This window comes from Leptinotarsa decemlineata, unplaced genomic scaffold (genome assembly GCF_025532065.1).
Source record: "Leptinotarsa decemlineata unplaced genomic scaffold, Ldec_3_MD MMD2_tig00078422_RagTag_RagTag, whole genome shotgun sequence".
Lineage (NCBI taxonomy): Eukaryota > Metazoa > Arthropoda > Insecta > Coleoptera > Chrysomelidae > Leptinotarsa > Leptinotarsa decemlineata.
Window position 1 is genome coordinate 15,398,942 of NW_027412747.1, and position 15,843 is coordinate 15,414,784.

The following is a 15,843-nucleotide window of genomic DNA, read 5'->3' on the forward strand; positions in this document are numbered from 1 at the left end:
AGGTATGTTCCAAAGCCAATTTATTTGTCAAGAACGTCTTTTGAATTCTACCGGCCAAAAAATTATTTCTGAAAACGACTTCAGCCAAAAAAAAAATATAAAGATGGTCTAAGTTAAGATTAGACACACCATATATATTTCTTCAATCAACAATCTAACTCATCTGTAGCTAGTTTCCTAGTCGAATAATAAACATCTGACGAATCACCAGCGAAGAACTAGATGGTACAATTTACATTGATAATTAGTCGTTAATAATTATTGTGATATTTTCCGTAGGTTAAGAATGTCTAGTATTTGTAGATACCAGTAAATGTATCGAAAATAATTTTGTTGTTTCATTACCATTGTTCCGTACACATGAATCATTATCAAGCAAAATCGCACAGAATTTAAAATTTTCACTTCATCATCAAATTCTCAGGACTGCTTCATATTCTTTCCATCAACAATATTTTTTCATTTCGGTGGCGGATTTTGTAACTCTTATATCAAAAGTGAGGTTTCCTTCAGCAGGAAAAAATACTAAGAGCAGATACCATTATCTCAAAAGGAAGCGTTAATAATTTGTGTCGGGCCTGGAATCCTGGCCGTACTGGCTCGAGAGGTATTGCAAAGTAGAGTACTGCAGGTAATTTCATTGGACCAGAGTTTTGAAAAAAAAACACTGAAAAGCCAGATTGCAAGAAGAGTTTCACCTTCCTGATGAAATTGTCGACAACACTCTTGAGGACTTTTGATATAGTCACCCGTTAACATTATATTTGCAAAAATTTCGGTCATATGGTGGTTTTCGAGAAACATCTACAGAAATTAGTTGTTCTGAGAGGACTTTTTCTTCCAGTTTGTGTCTGAAAGTTAGTTCTTTGTACGATTTACACATTTTCGTAAAGAGTTCATTTTGGGGTTGAGCGGTCTGATTGCTTGTGCGAAGCGATAAAACGGATCTCCATGTTGATGGTGTCTTTGTGCATCATCCCTCTTGTGCATATTATTAGGTCGTTTTTCGATTTTGATAGACTCTCTGATTGTTCGCGAGTAAGAGTTTTCATTGGTTGCTAGTATTTTTCTGTCTGCAGTACGAGTTGGAAGAGAGAAGACGTGGTGACTTTTCCATTCACTGCTAGTTTGTGTTCATCTTTGCGTATGTTGATTCGTCTGTTGGTCTGGCCGATGTAAGTCCTGTCACAATCGTGGCATGGTACTTCATACACTCCTTATGACTCTAGTGGTATCTGATCCTTGGGATTACGGAGCATGAACCTTATTGTCCGTTCTGGTACGAATGAAGTTGATATGTTGTGTCGGCGAAGAATTCTGCTAATTTTGTCTGTTGTTCCTGCAATATATGGTAGTGTGGTTGTTATGACCGGTGTATCTCGAGTTTTCTGTTGTTACCGTGTGGAATTTGATTCACTGGATAATCACGTTTTCTCAATCAAGAGAAATTTGTACATCTGTTGATGAATGCGGAAATGAAATATTATGTTCAGACGAACTGAAAATTATTACTGATCCTAAATATTTGAAGTCCATTGAAGCGACTCACAAAATATCTATATACCTATTCATGACCGTTATCTGGAAAATATTTGTCTTGGGATATTACATATTTTTTATATCCTATACCAATAATATTTTTTGAGCTGATGAAACATCGTGATTTGTTTGGTTAGTGAAAATCAGTATTTTTGTTGATGTATTGAAAACGCCACTAACAGATTATTTTATTTCTATAATATTACAAATAGATAATTAATAAATATTTGCAGATCGGAGTTGTTTGTAATCCAAAATAACGTAACTCTCTAAGCGCCACACGAAAGACATCGTTAAAAATGGAAAAAAGTTTAATTATTTTCATTTTTCGCGAAACATCGTTATTATACATCCATTATCGTAATCTGAACGATGATTATATTGGGGTGTTATATTCATGTATAGGTTATTTTCATAAATATTCTGTAATATATAACACATTTTGAATAAGACCGTTTCTTCATAGCTGATGGTAATAGTTATTTTTTAATATAGAATATTTCATTTCCGTAATTATAATAACAATAGAAATTGAAGAACTGTATGATGATCAGAGTTGTCTCATTAAAGTACATAATAATAACCAATATTTGAAGAATCTAAAAAAAATTTATTATTCACTTCATATTCCGTCTCGTTTTGTATTTCTATAATAATATTTCATATTGTAGACAATGTTATATACGATATACACCCAATTTTCTATTGATTGATGATTATTTTACGTCTGTTCGATATTAAGTTCTGTGATGTAGTTAGTTTAGCAAGTACTTGGGTCCTATCGCCCAAAAAAACGTTTCATAGAAACGTTCATATGGCGCTCTCCGTCATTTTCAAAACAAAAATCAAACATTTCATTAACATAAACAGAAAAAATGTTTACCGAGTAGTTACTTCTGATATGATTTTCATTTAGGTATTTGTAATATCTTCAGAATCTTTTTTTTCTGGGATTGTCCGCATGATTTGGAGGAACCAACGTTGAGATAATCCAGAGGATACGAAGATGTCTATCAGCTATAATACCCCGAATATAAGCATGGGCGTACTACCAATTGATGGTACTGAGCAAGTAATATGAATCGCCCTAGATTACATTCTGAAAACCTTTTCTAAACGGAGACTGAATATTAGTAAAAATATCACAATCAATCCTAACTAATTTGTTATTCTCGCTGGAACTTCGAAACAAGTGACGTCCTTTCCTTCATCATCAGTAAGCGCCCAGTGCACAACGGTCTTCAACTGAAAAATAAAATACACATATCATCAAAAAAAAAAAAAATCGAAAAAGTGTTAGGATGTTCGCTGATCTAAACTTAAGGAATGTAAATTTTAGCTTATTTCTTATATGTATATCGAAGAATGCTCCTCGACGTTGAGAGAACTATGATCAATTTAAACAACCACCAATTCGAGTGAAATTAATAAAATTTGCATATTTTTCTTAATGGCGCTGTTTCGAACAAATTGAGCCTGTCACAATAACATTCAGAACAACTTTTCAACTGAATCACGTTACTTCAATTTCATCCATGGAAATTGCATTTTTGAAAAGAAATATTTATGGAAAAGGATATTTTGCTGGTTTGAAGTCCTTCCTCTTCATTTACATATGGAGATGATAAAACTCACGTCTTTAATCATATAATCATGAAGTCATTCAGAAACATTCATTTGCATTATCAAACTATAGTGAAAAGGGCATAATAAATACAAAAAAAATGAGAGAAAACAATATTGTTTTTACGAAAGTTTGTATAGAGAATGGTCTAACAAACCGAAACCGGTCGTAACTTGAGTTACTTGAGAATGATCTAACGAAATGAAACTGGTCGTAACAAATAATGAACTTAGAAATTAGACCAAAGTTATTGCCTTTATCCTATATTCAATATGAATTTTCACGAAATAAATAGGTCATCAATCGAACAATTTGTGAAATATCCGATTGTGATTGTGATAATTATAAACGTACCTAGATGTTAGAGTTTATATGTTCTCTCACATATAGTGCTCAGAAACTACTCTGGAGTTTCTAGCACTCGTGAGTATATTACCAACGTATGGCTTCCCTGTAACTTGTCAAATAAATGTTATTATTATTTTTGTTGTTGTTATTTTTTTAACCGTAGTTTGCGCTGGTCAGGCCCTATCCCCCAAAGCCCCGATACATTCGGGAGGGCGCGCCAGCATTATCAACCAACGACCACTCCCCACGGTGTAGGGTGAGTAAGTGCTCATTGGGTTAGTGAATCATGTGCCCTGAGCAAGCGCAGTTTGCCAAGAATGACAGCCTTCTGCATTTGTCCGGCTAACATTTCTGTCCGACAAGCCGGTATGATTTTAAGAGTGGAAAGGGCATCATTCCACAAAGGACTGCAATAATCAGTACAACCATATTGACAAAGTCGTCTGGATAGAATCTGCGGAGTTCGAAGAGAAAATCTCGATGTTTTATCCGTTTTTCCTCCTCCTTTCGGACGATATTCGTCTCGTCAGGAGCTGAAAACTCCATGACATATATCGTTTTGCTCTGGTGGTCGAGAAAAACTACATCAGGCTTATTGGCTTGTGTACGATTCTGAGGGTGGGGAACGAATAGTTTCAATAAATTCGGCACTTCTCGTTTCACACAACGGATTCAATATCTCCCGAAGCGTAGGGCAACACCGGTGTCTCGTCAATACCCTAAGAGTGACGTAGATGGTAATATAGCACTCTTAAGGCCGCGTTATGTCGATGGATATAGGTCGACACCGCATATGCTGGACATGCTGATAGCAAGTGCATTGGGGTTTCGGGCGGCTCGCGGCAGGCCCTGCACCTTGTGCCAGGAACCTCTATACCCATCACGCGACTGCGGTAGACTAAGGTGTTGAAGACACTATCCTGGCAAGCCATGATAAAACCCTCAGCTTCCGACTTCAGCCCACTTGACCGGAGGAAAGGGAAAGTCTGGCGCTTTGATAAGCTAAGGTCACCAATGTTATTGAAGAAGACCCCATGCATTGGCTTATCCTTGTGTTTCCGCAGAAGTGACGTGATCTCTGTGTCTTTTACATAAGCTTTTTGCTGAACGAGTTCCAACTCGGTGACAGAGTTGAGGTCACCTCGTTCAATGACGAAAACTAAACCGAGTTCATCAGCTGCTCGGGCAGCTGCGCTGAAGAGAAATGCTCGAAGTCCTGCTCTCTCATGGTCACGGACCATGCGGAGAAGGAGATCCGAACTCCTGACGACTTTACAGGCTATATCAAGTACAATTCTGTCATGTAGACACTTCAAACTCAAAAGTCCACGACCTTCCTGTTGTCGGGGGAAGTACAACCAAGGAACGGACGATTTGGGACGCAAACTAAATATTATTATTATCATCATCATCAACATCAACTTTCTCATTTCTATCGATCCAAGAATTATTCTTCTCATCAATTTCATCGTAGGGCTCGTAGTTCTTAATCATCCTTCTGTTTTTAACAAACTGAATTGAATTATTGTTCCATTTTTTTGAGGAGTATCATCTTCTGCTGATAAATATGTTATGCAACATTTCTGTGAGTCTGATAATATTTACTTGTGATGCAATTTTTGGAACCTTTGGTGTAGTAATGAATATTACTGAAGTTTTTTCTCAATACCAAATCGTTATTTTCAACACCTCGTCACGTGTTTCGATCACCAAGAGATCAGCTTCAAGAGAAAGATTGAACTGGAAAAAACTTGCAAGGCTTACCCTATTTAGGGTATTTAGGGACTTTGGCTAATCCTATTTAGGGTTAGCCTTGCAATTTTTTTCCAATTCAATCTTTCTCTAGGAAATGATCACTTGGTGATTGAAACACGTGTCGAGATGTTAAAAATAACGATTTGGTGTTAATATGTTTGAGGGTGATTGACAATGTTTCATGATGAATTTCATTAGTTCGGACTTTCATTGTCTGATATTATATAAAATGATTTGAAATCCCTGAAAGAACGACACCTTCATAATATGGAACCCTGGAAATACTGAACTAGACGCCTTCCTGAAACACATCAACAGCGTAAGACCTTCCATCACTTCCACAATGGAGAAGGGAGTCCACAACGAATTGCCATTCCTAGACGTATTGGTGAGGAGAACCGACAGTAAGTGGAAAACATCTGTATACCGAAAACCCACTCACACAGGACAGTATCTGAACCACGAATCCAACCACCATCAATCGACTGAAAGAGAAATCATCAAGACTCTATTAGACCGTGCTTTCGGGCTCTGTTATACGAAGGAAGGTATCAAGAAGGAACTAGACATCATCAAAAATGATCTTCAGCGAAAGGACTACTCCAAAGCGATGGTGGAACAGATTTCTGCTGAAATACAGCAGGAGCCTTGCAAGGAAGAGACACCGTCACAACCAGTGCCTGCACTTCCCTACATCAGAGGATTATCGGAAAGCATGAGAAGAATTGAGTCCAAGTACAACATCAGAACCTGATTCAGATTCGGAAACATTTTCCGTAGCAGCCACATGAAAACCAGGCTACCAAACGTGGACTGCGATTTCAAGAATTGCATTTACCGGATACCCTGCGAGTGCAAAAAATCCTATATCAGTGAAACTAACAGGCCATTGAATGTTCGCATTGCCGAGCACAAGAAACACACACAGCGAGGGGAAACCAGCAAATCAGGAATCGCAGAGCATGTTTGAACCCATCAACATAACATCGAGTGGTGCCAAGCTGAGATCATACACAGGGAGGAACATTAGTTCAGGAGGACATCAAAAAAAACCGCATACATATTGTCCAACAATGTACTCAGCCAAGCTAGCGTAGAGGTACACAACATATGGAGACCCATAACCAAGCGAAAAATGACTAACTCCCGCCGAACGGTCATCTCCTACTAAACCGGTGAAGCGGAAAAAGGAAAGCGGAGAAAGTACTCGAATGGCCTATAAATAGTCAGATCTCCGAGGAATAAGTCCAGTCATCACCCGAAGACGATTGTGGATACTAACAATCGAAACGTCGTGAACTAACTTTTTTTTTATTCCATTTATTCCATTCCATTATCTATTTTATTTATTCTATTTTAATTCTTTTTTTTATCAGTTCTTTCAGGAATTTCAAATCATTTTATATAATATCAGACAATGGAAGTCTGAACTAATAAAATTCTTCTCTTAATTTACTGTTAAATACTCTTGTTTGAAGTCTATTAAGAGGATATATAAATACATGTCGTATTCGTGGGCTTTCTTCTGTATCTGTGTTATAACATGTAGGTATAGTGTTCACTATTTACTTTCACTTTCACTTAGCATAACACCTCATTTGGTTGCAGTAACAATTTGATACAATGTTGATACTAGACGTATTCATCTCTTTGGATGGAAAAATATTGAAAAAACATCAACATAGTATTACATGACGAGTTTATATTCAGGTATTTTATATTAATTATATTCTTCATCAAAAAATCTTGAACACTACAAATGACTATATAATCAACCATAATGGAAAACACTTATAAAAACAGCAACTTCAAGGCTGTATCTGATTATTCACAGAACATTATTGAATGATTAGTTACATGTACGGAACCTTGAACTCTAGTCCATCAAGTGAGTTTAAGATTTACGATACATCATTAAACCATTTGTTTCATTTCTTGTATTTCAAATATTGTTAAAACCAGTGTTTCGAAAGTTTTCATTAGTAAAATTGAGCCGATAGTTCATATTATTAGTTTTCATTAAAAAACATTTGTACACGAATTTGTTAAAATATTATTATATTTAGCTATATCTTGTCAAGTAACATCAAAATGTCTATACACTGAAGAATGCTAGGATGCGTTTTTGTTGTACACCGTGTGTGGTATTTCTGACGTTCCCACAAAAGTGTGCCTATAGTCAATATTTCTATTTATTTCAGTCATCAATTCATCCTTATGAATGATGTCGCCAATTTAATTATTTTTCAGACACAAATGAGTGGGATCATATGAGGATTGTGCCAAATTTAAAAAACCATCTTTACTGATGATAGATCCGTTCTGTTTTTTGTTCTTCGGGGTACTGGTTAAAATGAGACGAAATTGCTTCTGAACACGCTCATATTATCTTCACTTGTATATTTGTTTGTTTGCAACCGACTCCTTTGGACTTGATTTTGACCAACATTAACCGGGCAGATGTATTTTAAACTTTGTAAACTCATCAAGAATCGGTGACAATACAATAAATAATTTCATAAGTTCATCCCATTATCCTGATCAGAATCTCCAGGCTTGAATAATTTTCCCACGCAGTCTCTGTGTGAGAACAAGTGAGACAACCACTGACTGACTGAATTTGAAGCCACGGGACCTCGTGACTCAACCGGATTAGCTGGCTGACTGTCTGCCTGACCTGGCTCACTGTCTGGCTAAAAAGAGGATTGAATTTCTAGTTATGGAGTTTTATTTTAATGAGCTCAGCTCACATATTTGCCTCTCCTATACTCCGTTCACAGATGGAAAAGCGTCTGGTCCGGACAAGGTTGATGCAGTTCTACTCAAGAATCTGCCCCGTAAGCCCCTAGTACAGTTTATATACATAATACACGCGAAAATGAAATGGTAACACTATCCAGCTTGTTTGAAAAAAGCAAAGATGTTGCCCAAATACAATGCGGGCAAAAGACGCACGGATCTGAAGGGCTACAGACCTATCTCACTCCTGAGCGCGGTCGCCAAGAATGTTGATAAAATTCTCCCCAAGAGATTCATCCACCTTGAGAAAAAGACAGAAACCATTTCAGATGAACAATTTGAATTCAAAAAAGGAAGGAGGGGGAATAATAATGTCATGGTCCTGTTGGACATAATAATAATAATAGCTTGATTATCCAACAGTTACCCATTTACAGGACAATATAAAATTGTATTCACAATACTTAACCATAAACGAAAAATTAATGAACAAAAAAGAAAAACCAATTCTAATTACCAACTTCAAGTACTCGTTAGCAATTCTAATAATGTTATGAAGGTTAGTGAAGAATAAATCACCATGGGCACGAATGCTATTGAAATTTGTGCACATAACATATATTGGAGAATTGAGCATAATGTTAGTTCTTGCTCTGAGAGGTCTAAAAATGGATTGAGATCGTGAAGCTGGCCGTGGTACATTGAAGTAAATTTGTTCAAGAATTTTAGGACAGTCAACTCTCTCATTCACCAACTTGAATTAAAATATGAGCGACGCACATTTTCTGCGATGCTCTAATTTAAAAAATTCCAAAAGTTCATATATGACATCATTACTGATACCTCTTTCAGGGTAAGAACCATCTATTCTGAAAATTAGAAATTTACAAAACTTTCTTTGAACTCTTTCAATGGCTGTGTTATGAATCTCATAGAATGGACCCCAGACGATACTTGCATATTCTATCTTCGAATGTACGTAGGTGAAATACAACAGCTTAATGGCTTTGATATTATGAAAATTTCTGCAATTTCTAACAATGAAGCCATAAGCTCTGGGAGATTCTGAAACTTTTTGTGAAATATGCCTACCAAATGTTGATGTATGATCGAATATTACCCCTACGTCTTGGATCTCATTACATCTCAGGAGATCTAAATCCTGTATTACATACGGGAATGTATAAACCTCCTTTTTCGACTATAACTCACCAATGCACATTTCTCCACATTGAGTTTCAATTTATTATTGCTACACCAAGCAACAAGAAATTCTAATTGAGAATGAAGATTTACACAATCACCTACCGCGAAGCATAACCGCTTACAAGCTAAACTTACACATGAGTCGTTAATAAACAAAAAAAAAGAGGACCTAGGTTGAAGCCCTGAGGCACACCAGAAGAAGCTATGTGTGTTCTAGATTCATAATCGTTATAGGACACGAATTGTTTTCCACATATAGGATTACATCAGCTGACAGGCAGTATTCGAAAAACCGAAACTCATCAGTTTATTAAGCAAGATACCATGATCAATTTTATCAAATGCTTTAGAGAAATCCGTGTATATAACATCAACTTGACCATTGTTATCTATTGCTTCGGAAATAAATTGAGTAATAATGACTAGATTTGTAACACTAGAACGCCTAGTAACAAATCCATGTTGATGTTGAGATAGTTGACATGGAGAAATCATTCGGTAAGCATGCTGCCGCACATGATAAAAATCGTACACTAAAATCTGATTGGCAGGGCTTTTCAGGTAAGATTGAACGAGGCTAGATGAGGTACTCAGAGCAATGGAAGAAATATGAATAGGTACCTAAAAATGGGAAAAATCTATCTGAAAACTCTACGGTACATAGGAAGACGTGAAAGTTGCTATTGTGTTTTTATTCAACTCAGTCAACCAATTTCCAGGGTCGTAATTCAAGAGGGAATAATTCACCCAATTATAATCAAATATTTCCGAAACATCTCGAAGTATAAAATAAAATTTAATTTCTTAGTATAAAGTGAACGTCTACGATCCAAAAACTACAACAAAAATACAGGTCGGTATTAAAAAAAATCAAAGATGGGGATGCCCCAAGTCAGATGACACTTGCTCACATCAAGTGCCAATATCAAAATATAGAAAGATTTCCAATATGTCTGCGAATGAAAAAGATATAGGAAAAAAAAATTTGGGATTTTTTGGTTTTGCTTGTATATCTCCAGAACCAAAAGAGCTATATATGTGTATATATATATATATATATATATATATATATAGTTATGTGATAATTAACAAGAACGCAATCATCATAAATTCAAGGTGATATCAATAAGAAATTTGATAAATTCTGATTGGTCGATTTCGTGACTTGTATTTAAGTAGTGTTTGCATATGGCTCAGTTTGATTGTTTGTTGAGAAGTGAGTTATCATCTGCCTGATAGTCGCCTATTTATTTGACCGACGTTTTGTTCGCTGCAATCGGCACTTGCAATCTTATATATTCCTTGGTTTTCCAGGTTGAGTTTGCATATTGGGTTGTTTGATAAATTTCTGAGATTCTCGTTGGCCGTTTTTATGTTGTGTAGTTTTACAATTTTTCCTATTCCATCTATAACTTTTCTGAGGACTCAGACAGGATGGCTTTAGAAGAGCAACACATCGAAGAAAGAAGTAAAACAATGAAAATTATTTAGTAGAGTTGTTGATGGCTATTGGCACATCGCATATTCTAGGCGATTTTTTTTTCATTATGTTCACTAACGAATTTTTCACCTTGACCTGTCTACCACATTCTCTCCTGATTTCAAACCATATATAATAGGTATATTGAATCAATGTATACCCCACAAAAATAATAAACTTCTCCTTTTCTATAATTCTGCCCTCCCAATAATGGAAAATAACTATGATGAACTGATAGAAACATTATTTTGTTTCAAGTCTTTACAATTTTTTTCGCCTCTTCAGGACATACTTACCCTCGGGTAAACCTTCAGAACTTCTATTTTTGATTTAAAGTAGTATTCTTCCCCAGCCTTCAGATCACAGTTGACTTTGGTCTTTCCATCCTCTTTGTAAATGTCTTTACATGCACTTGTACCGTCCACACCAACGAATGGAAATTCAATTCCTAGAATATTGGCGTTTACTGTGGTCTTCAGGGATTTGATATCTCGATCTCCAAATATAAAAATAAACATTGTAGGGGTAAAACATTTATACAAAGCTCTCTTTCTTGGGAAACCACTAGTTTCTGAACTGGATATTTCTAAAACAGGTTGACTTATCAAAAATCATCGAGACCCGTTACTGAAAGTTACTTGAAGGTTTACACAAGAGTTTTAGCTCCAACCTCCATCTTCCCCCAGCTCTCTCTTCGATGTTTCTGAATGGCAGCGTACCGTGTGTATACGTACTATAGGAGGTAATATATTTGTGAAATTTGAAATCATGAAAACAAACCGGAGTAGATACTTTAGAGAATCTGGACTAGACATCATACTTCAGAAAGATAATCTGGGCTAGACGTAATTGAGAAAAAATATAAATAATAACAACTTCTCTGCACAGATCCAGCTGTACCTCAAAGTTTTCTCTCATGTATTGTCTACGTCGCCATCATGTTATAGGTTTTTGGAGCTGGCTGAATTTTGAAATGATATCAACATCGCACATAGTTTGCTGATCTTGAGAAAATTGGGAGATGAAAACGTCTATTAATTCGTTCAGAAGATGTTTAATGTTTTCCTTCATTTGGGAAATATTAAGAGTAGGAGGTTATTATCCTAGTTGATAGGCTAGGGCATGAAATTCCATGATTTTCCTCATGAAGATTCATTTTACAAATTTTAAGATATCGACAGTCATCCAAACTGGTAGTTGAATAAGATGACAAAAAAATAAGGGATTGGACTTGGGGTGAGGATTGGCTGTTGATAATAGAAGAAATGTGAAAGTAAAGAATGAATACTTCCTATATTTTTATTCCACTTTCATTTGTAATTTATGGAAAATATAAACAACACTCGAGTTCATCAATAGGCTCACCCCTATGTCCACTTTTAGCAGCTTGGATACCACTATAGTAAACTCCGACCTGGGTGAAAACATATATATTTTTGGTACAGATATGTAGACGATATTCTCGCCTGTTTCTGAGATACTTCACGACAGCTGGACCAATTTATAACATATATGAATAATCTTAACAGAAACATACAGTTCACACTCGAAACAAACATAAGGAAACGGATTAATGTCCTAGACCTGACCACCACATATTATCATAATAAGTTTGAGTTCAATGTATTCAGAAAACCGAGCTATACAGCCTTTTCAATCATAAGTGATCCTTTCCATACTGAACGTCATAAATGAGCAGTCAACAATTCGATATTACACAGAACATTCTCGTTACTTTCGTCTGCTAACAATCTGAATAGGAAAATTCAAATAATTATACAGGTGAAACATAATGATGGTTTCAACGCAGACATAATCAAGAAGTTAGTCATAAAACAAAGCCTCAAATTCACGTAGAGATTAATATACCATCAGATTAAACAATCAAGACATTTGTAACTTCTACATATTTTGGTAAAAGAACGGGGGCAATTGCGGCTATTTTTATGGAAAAAACTATGCAAAAGGTTATAATAATAATAATAAGTACTTTTATTGAAGGGTTACTCAGTAAAATTTCTGATTTCCTTTCTAAGGCCAAAAATAAAGTGGATAATATGATTGAATGTAGATACGGGACTACCGTGAATCGGCTTCAGAAGTCAAATCCGACTGTGGTATTTCATTACAGACATTACGTACCACATGAACAAAACTGTAATGCTATTCAGTTATTGGTATATCTGGACATTCTCATTATCATACTCAATATACGATGTCTATACCCAAGTCTTCAACTACAGGTTGCTAAAATGGTCAAGTCACCATGTAGAATTGCAGAGTCCTTCCTGGAGTGTATAGCTATACAAAGCTTCAAATCATCTATGAAATACTGAGAATTGGAACATTAATCTATGTCATTCACACGATGTTGAAACAGTTTAGGACACAGGTATGACCCTTGAGATACCCCATAAACTTAGGCAGAAAAACCCAGCCAGTCTCATTGGCAACAAAAGGTATATATTTAAAGACTTACTTCCAAAACTATGTTGTTCTTCCACAATACAATCTAAGTATTTTGAACGAAGGTAAAATAATTTTTTACATGATCTTGGGAAAGGCAGATTGCAAAGTGATGTAGTTGTTGTTTTGAATATAGAAGAAATATACGGATTCCATTTGTTGGAAAAAAAATCACTGGACAATGACTCGTTGAAGATGATCTGTTTAAAATATGTTTAAAATCTGTTTTTCCGTTAACCAGCTGTCGCACCGCTACGAACGACAACCCTCAGAAGTCGAAACTTGTGCGAGCTAAGGATTAACGATGTCTTACCTTCCAACGTGTGATTCCTAACACGGGTTGGACGGTAGCAAGTGAAGATCGATCGTTCAGACTAGGGCTTGAACCACCGACCAACACGGCAGTCAATTTGAGTGAGTGAACAAAGCACACACGCCGAACCGTTTGGCTACCGACCGACCGTCGGTAGCCAAGCGGTAGGAGAAGACTTGTTAAAAGATATGGCACACTTCCCAGCCTTTTTATTTGCCAGACGATCAATACCAACACCCTTCTTATCAAATATGATAATTTGAACTCTGGGTTGAACCGCGCCTTGAGATATTGATAATTCGACGTTTCGGCTTCAACTTTGAAGTCATTTTCTAAAATCTATCACTACCTTATCCTCAATGACACGCTGTAAAGGTTTCTGATGCCGGTGACTCAAACTGACCATTTCCCAGGTCTCGTCGTTGGTCTACGTAAGGGTCTCAATCTGCGTAATCCCAAGCGTCAACTGTCGGTCCACAGTCCACCGGTTCTGGTCTAGTATTTAGGTTTGTTCTGGTTCAACGAAATTAAGGTTCTAGGACGTCAGGATCATGCGCAGTTGATATAGAGCGTTCTGGTTTATTGAGGATAATTTCGGAATGATGAATCCTCTGTTCTGGTTTCGACTGCGAAATGATCCTTTACTGTTTTGAACCGTCCCGAATCGTTCTTGCTCTCGAGGCTGAACTGTTGAGAACTGTTTCCGTTGCTCATGCGCATTAATATGGAAATTTGTTTGGGATATTTGCTAGGATGTTTTTTCATTTATTGGATTTGAATAATTGATGATTGAGGGTAGATAACATTTGAACTGACTATAAGGATACGCTACATAACAAAATGGACATGATCAATAGTATTTTCTCGTCTTCATCTCTTCATATATACGATAGGTGGCACAGTGGTCTCCTCAAAAGCGTTCTGGTTTGAACAAGTGTCCGAGACTATTTCAGACTGTTTGAGATTTTTTGTTTGTACGCATGTCTTGCGCAGTTTCCAAACAATTTCGGATGTTAGAACCAGAACAAACCTTCTATATCCCTGGATGAGTGGCGGGGGGACAGGTAGCAGGGGCGATAGTGAAGTCGGTAATTAAAATAGGGTTATGACTTGCAGAAGCGAGATGTGCAGTGTTGTTGAATGTGTAGGGCGACAGCAATGCTCTCCATGGAACAGGTAATCTTTGTGTGTCATCTCGTTTTCAATAGCTTCGCGGGTCATCCTGGCCTCAAGAATGTTTTCGGTGGCAATGGTTTTGGTGTTTTCGAAGCTTATTGTATGACTGTTTCACGGTGATGTTTGAAAAAGGATAAGGCTGGATCTGATTTACGGAGAGCGAGCCTATGTTCATAGGCTCTGTTGGTCACGCCCAATTGGGTATTGTGTCCCTAGGTGTTCTTGGAAAAGTGGAAATTTGATTGTGTTGGCTGTGAATACTGTTCTTATATCATTCTTCTTCAGGAGTCTGCTCACTTTGTCGGTTACTCCATAGATACAAGAAAGAAAGGCTTTTCGGTGCTCTGTCTGTTCATCTAGTTGTTTGGGATGTGGGGTACCAACAAGAATGGATAGTGACAGTAGTCTTTAATTGCATATAGTAGAGAATATTTCACCTGAAATATGTAAGTTCAATTCGATTTCGAATACTGAAATATGAAAATTCAGTATCAGTCAAAACATTTTTTATTCTCATCGTTTCATAGTGTCTCATACTCCAAGCATCACTCAAATCATGCTCATATTTCACAGAAGCCAAATGAGAAATGAAAAATATGAACCTGTCTACTGAAAGATGAAACCATTATCACATCGTCGTAATTTTCAGGAAACGTATGATAAAATATTTGGCCCTTCTGCGTTTCCGTAGTTTCTATTTGTAATTCTTGGTTTGAATTCGACAAGTTTGTGAGATAAGAAGAAACCTGAATATAGGTTCACTACTGTCACCGTAATTGTTCAAGTGTCAAAAGGATATGTAGCTCACGGCTAACTGTTTCAGTTGATACGCCAAAACCTGGCAAAACCCAAGAACTAACCAAAACATTGATGCCAGCCATAAAAGCCTACATTTAGATATAATCACATAATTTGGTCACATATAATAAAATTGATGTCCGCTAAATACTTTTGCAAAATAATTGGTCATACATCAAACCTCAGGAATGAAAATATTATGACTTAATTTGGGAACCATGATGATCAATTTCAACTGTATACATTCTCTGATTTTTTTTCCAAAGTAATTGAGCATGATACAAATCTTCGAATGAAAGAAAATTCTTAATGTATATTACAATGTTCAATGAGTAATTATTATTAGTCCAAATTATTAACGAGTTCACTGCATGAAACAATACATGTGATATGTGATAT

The 15,843-nt window shown here is 36.4% G+C and overlaps 1 protein-coding gene across 1 annotated transcript in view; it reads right to left on the reverse strand.

Moving 5' to 3' along the window:
• Positions 1-2,648: 2,648 nt before the first annotated feature.
• The window catches only part of LOC111510015 (NPC intracellular cholesterol transporter 2 homolog a), a 30,065-nt gene continuing 16,870 nt past the window's right edge, over positions 2,649-15,843 (reverse strand). The window contains exons 3-4 of the mRNA XM_023165872.2: positions 10,988-11,187; positions 2,649-2,784 (exon numbers count right to left, since the gene is read on the reverse strand). Coding sequence (XP_023021640.1) covers positions 2,698-2,784; positions 10,988-11,187 — 287 coding nt within the window. The 3' untranslated portion in view covers positions 2,649-2,697. The remainder of the gene's footprint in view (positions 2,785-10,987; positions 11,188-15,843) is intronic.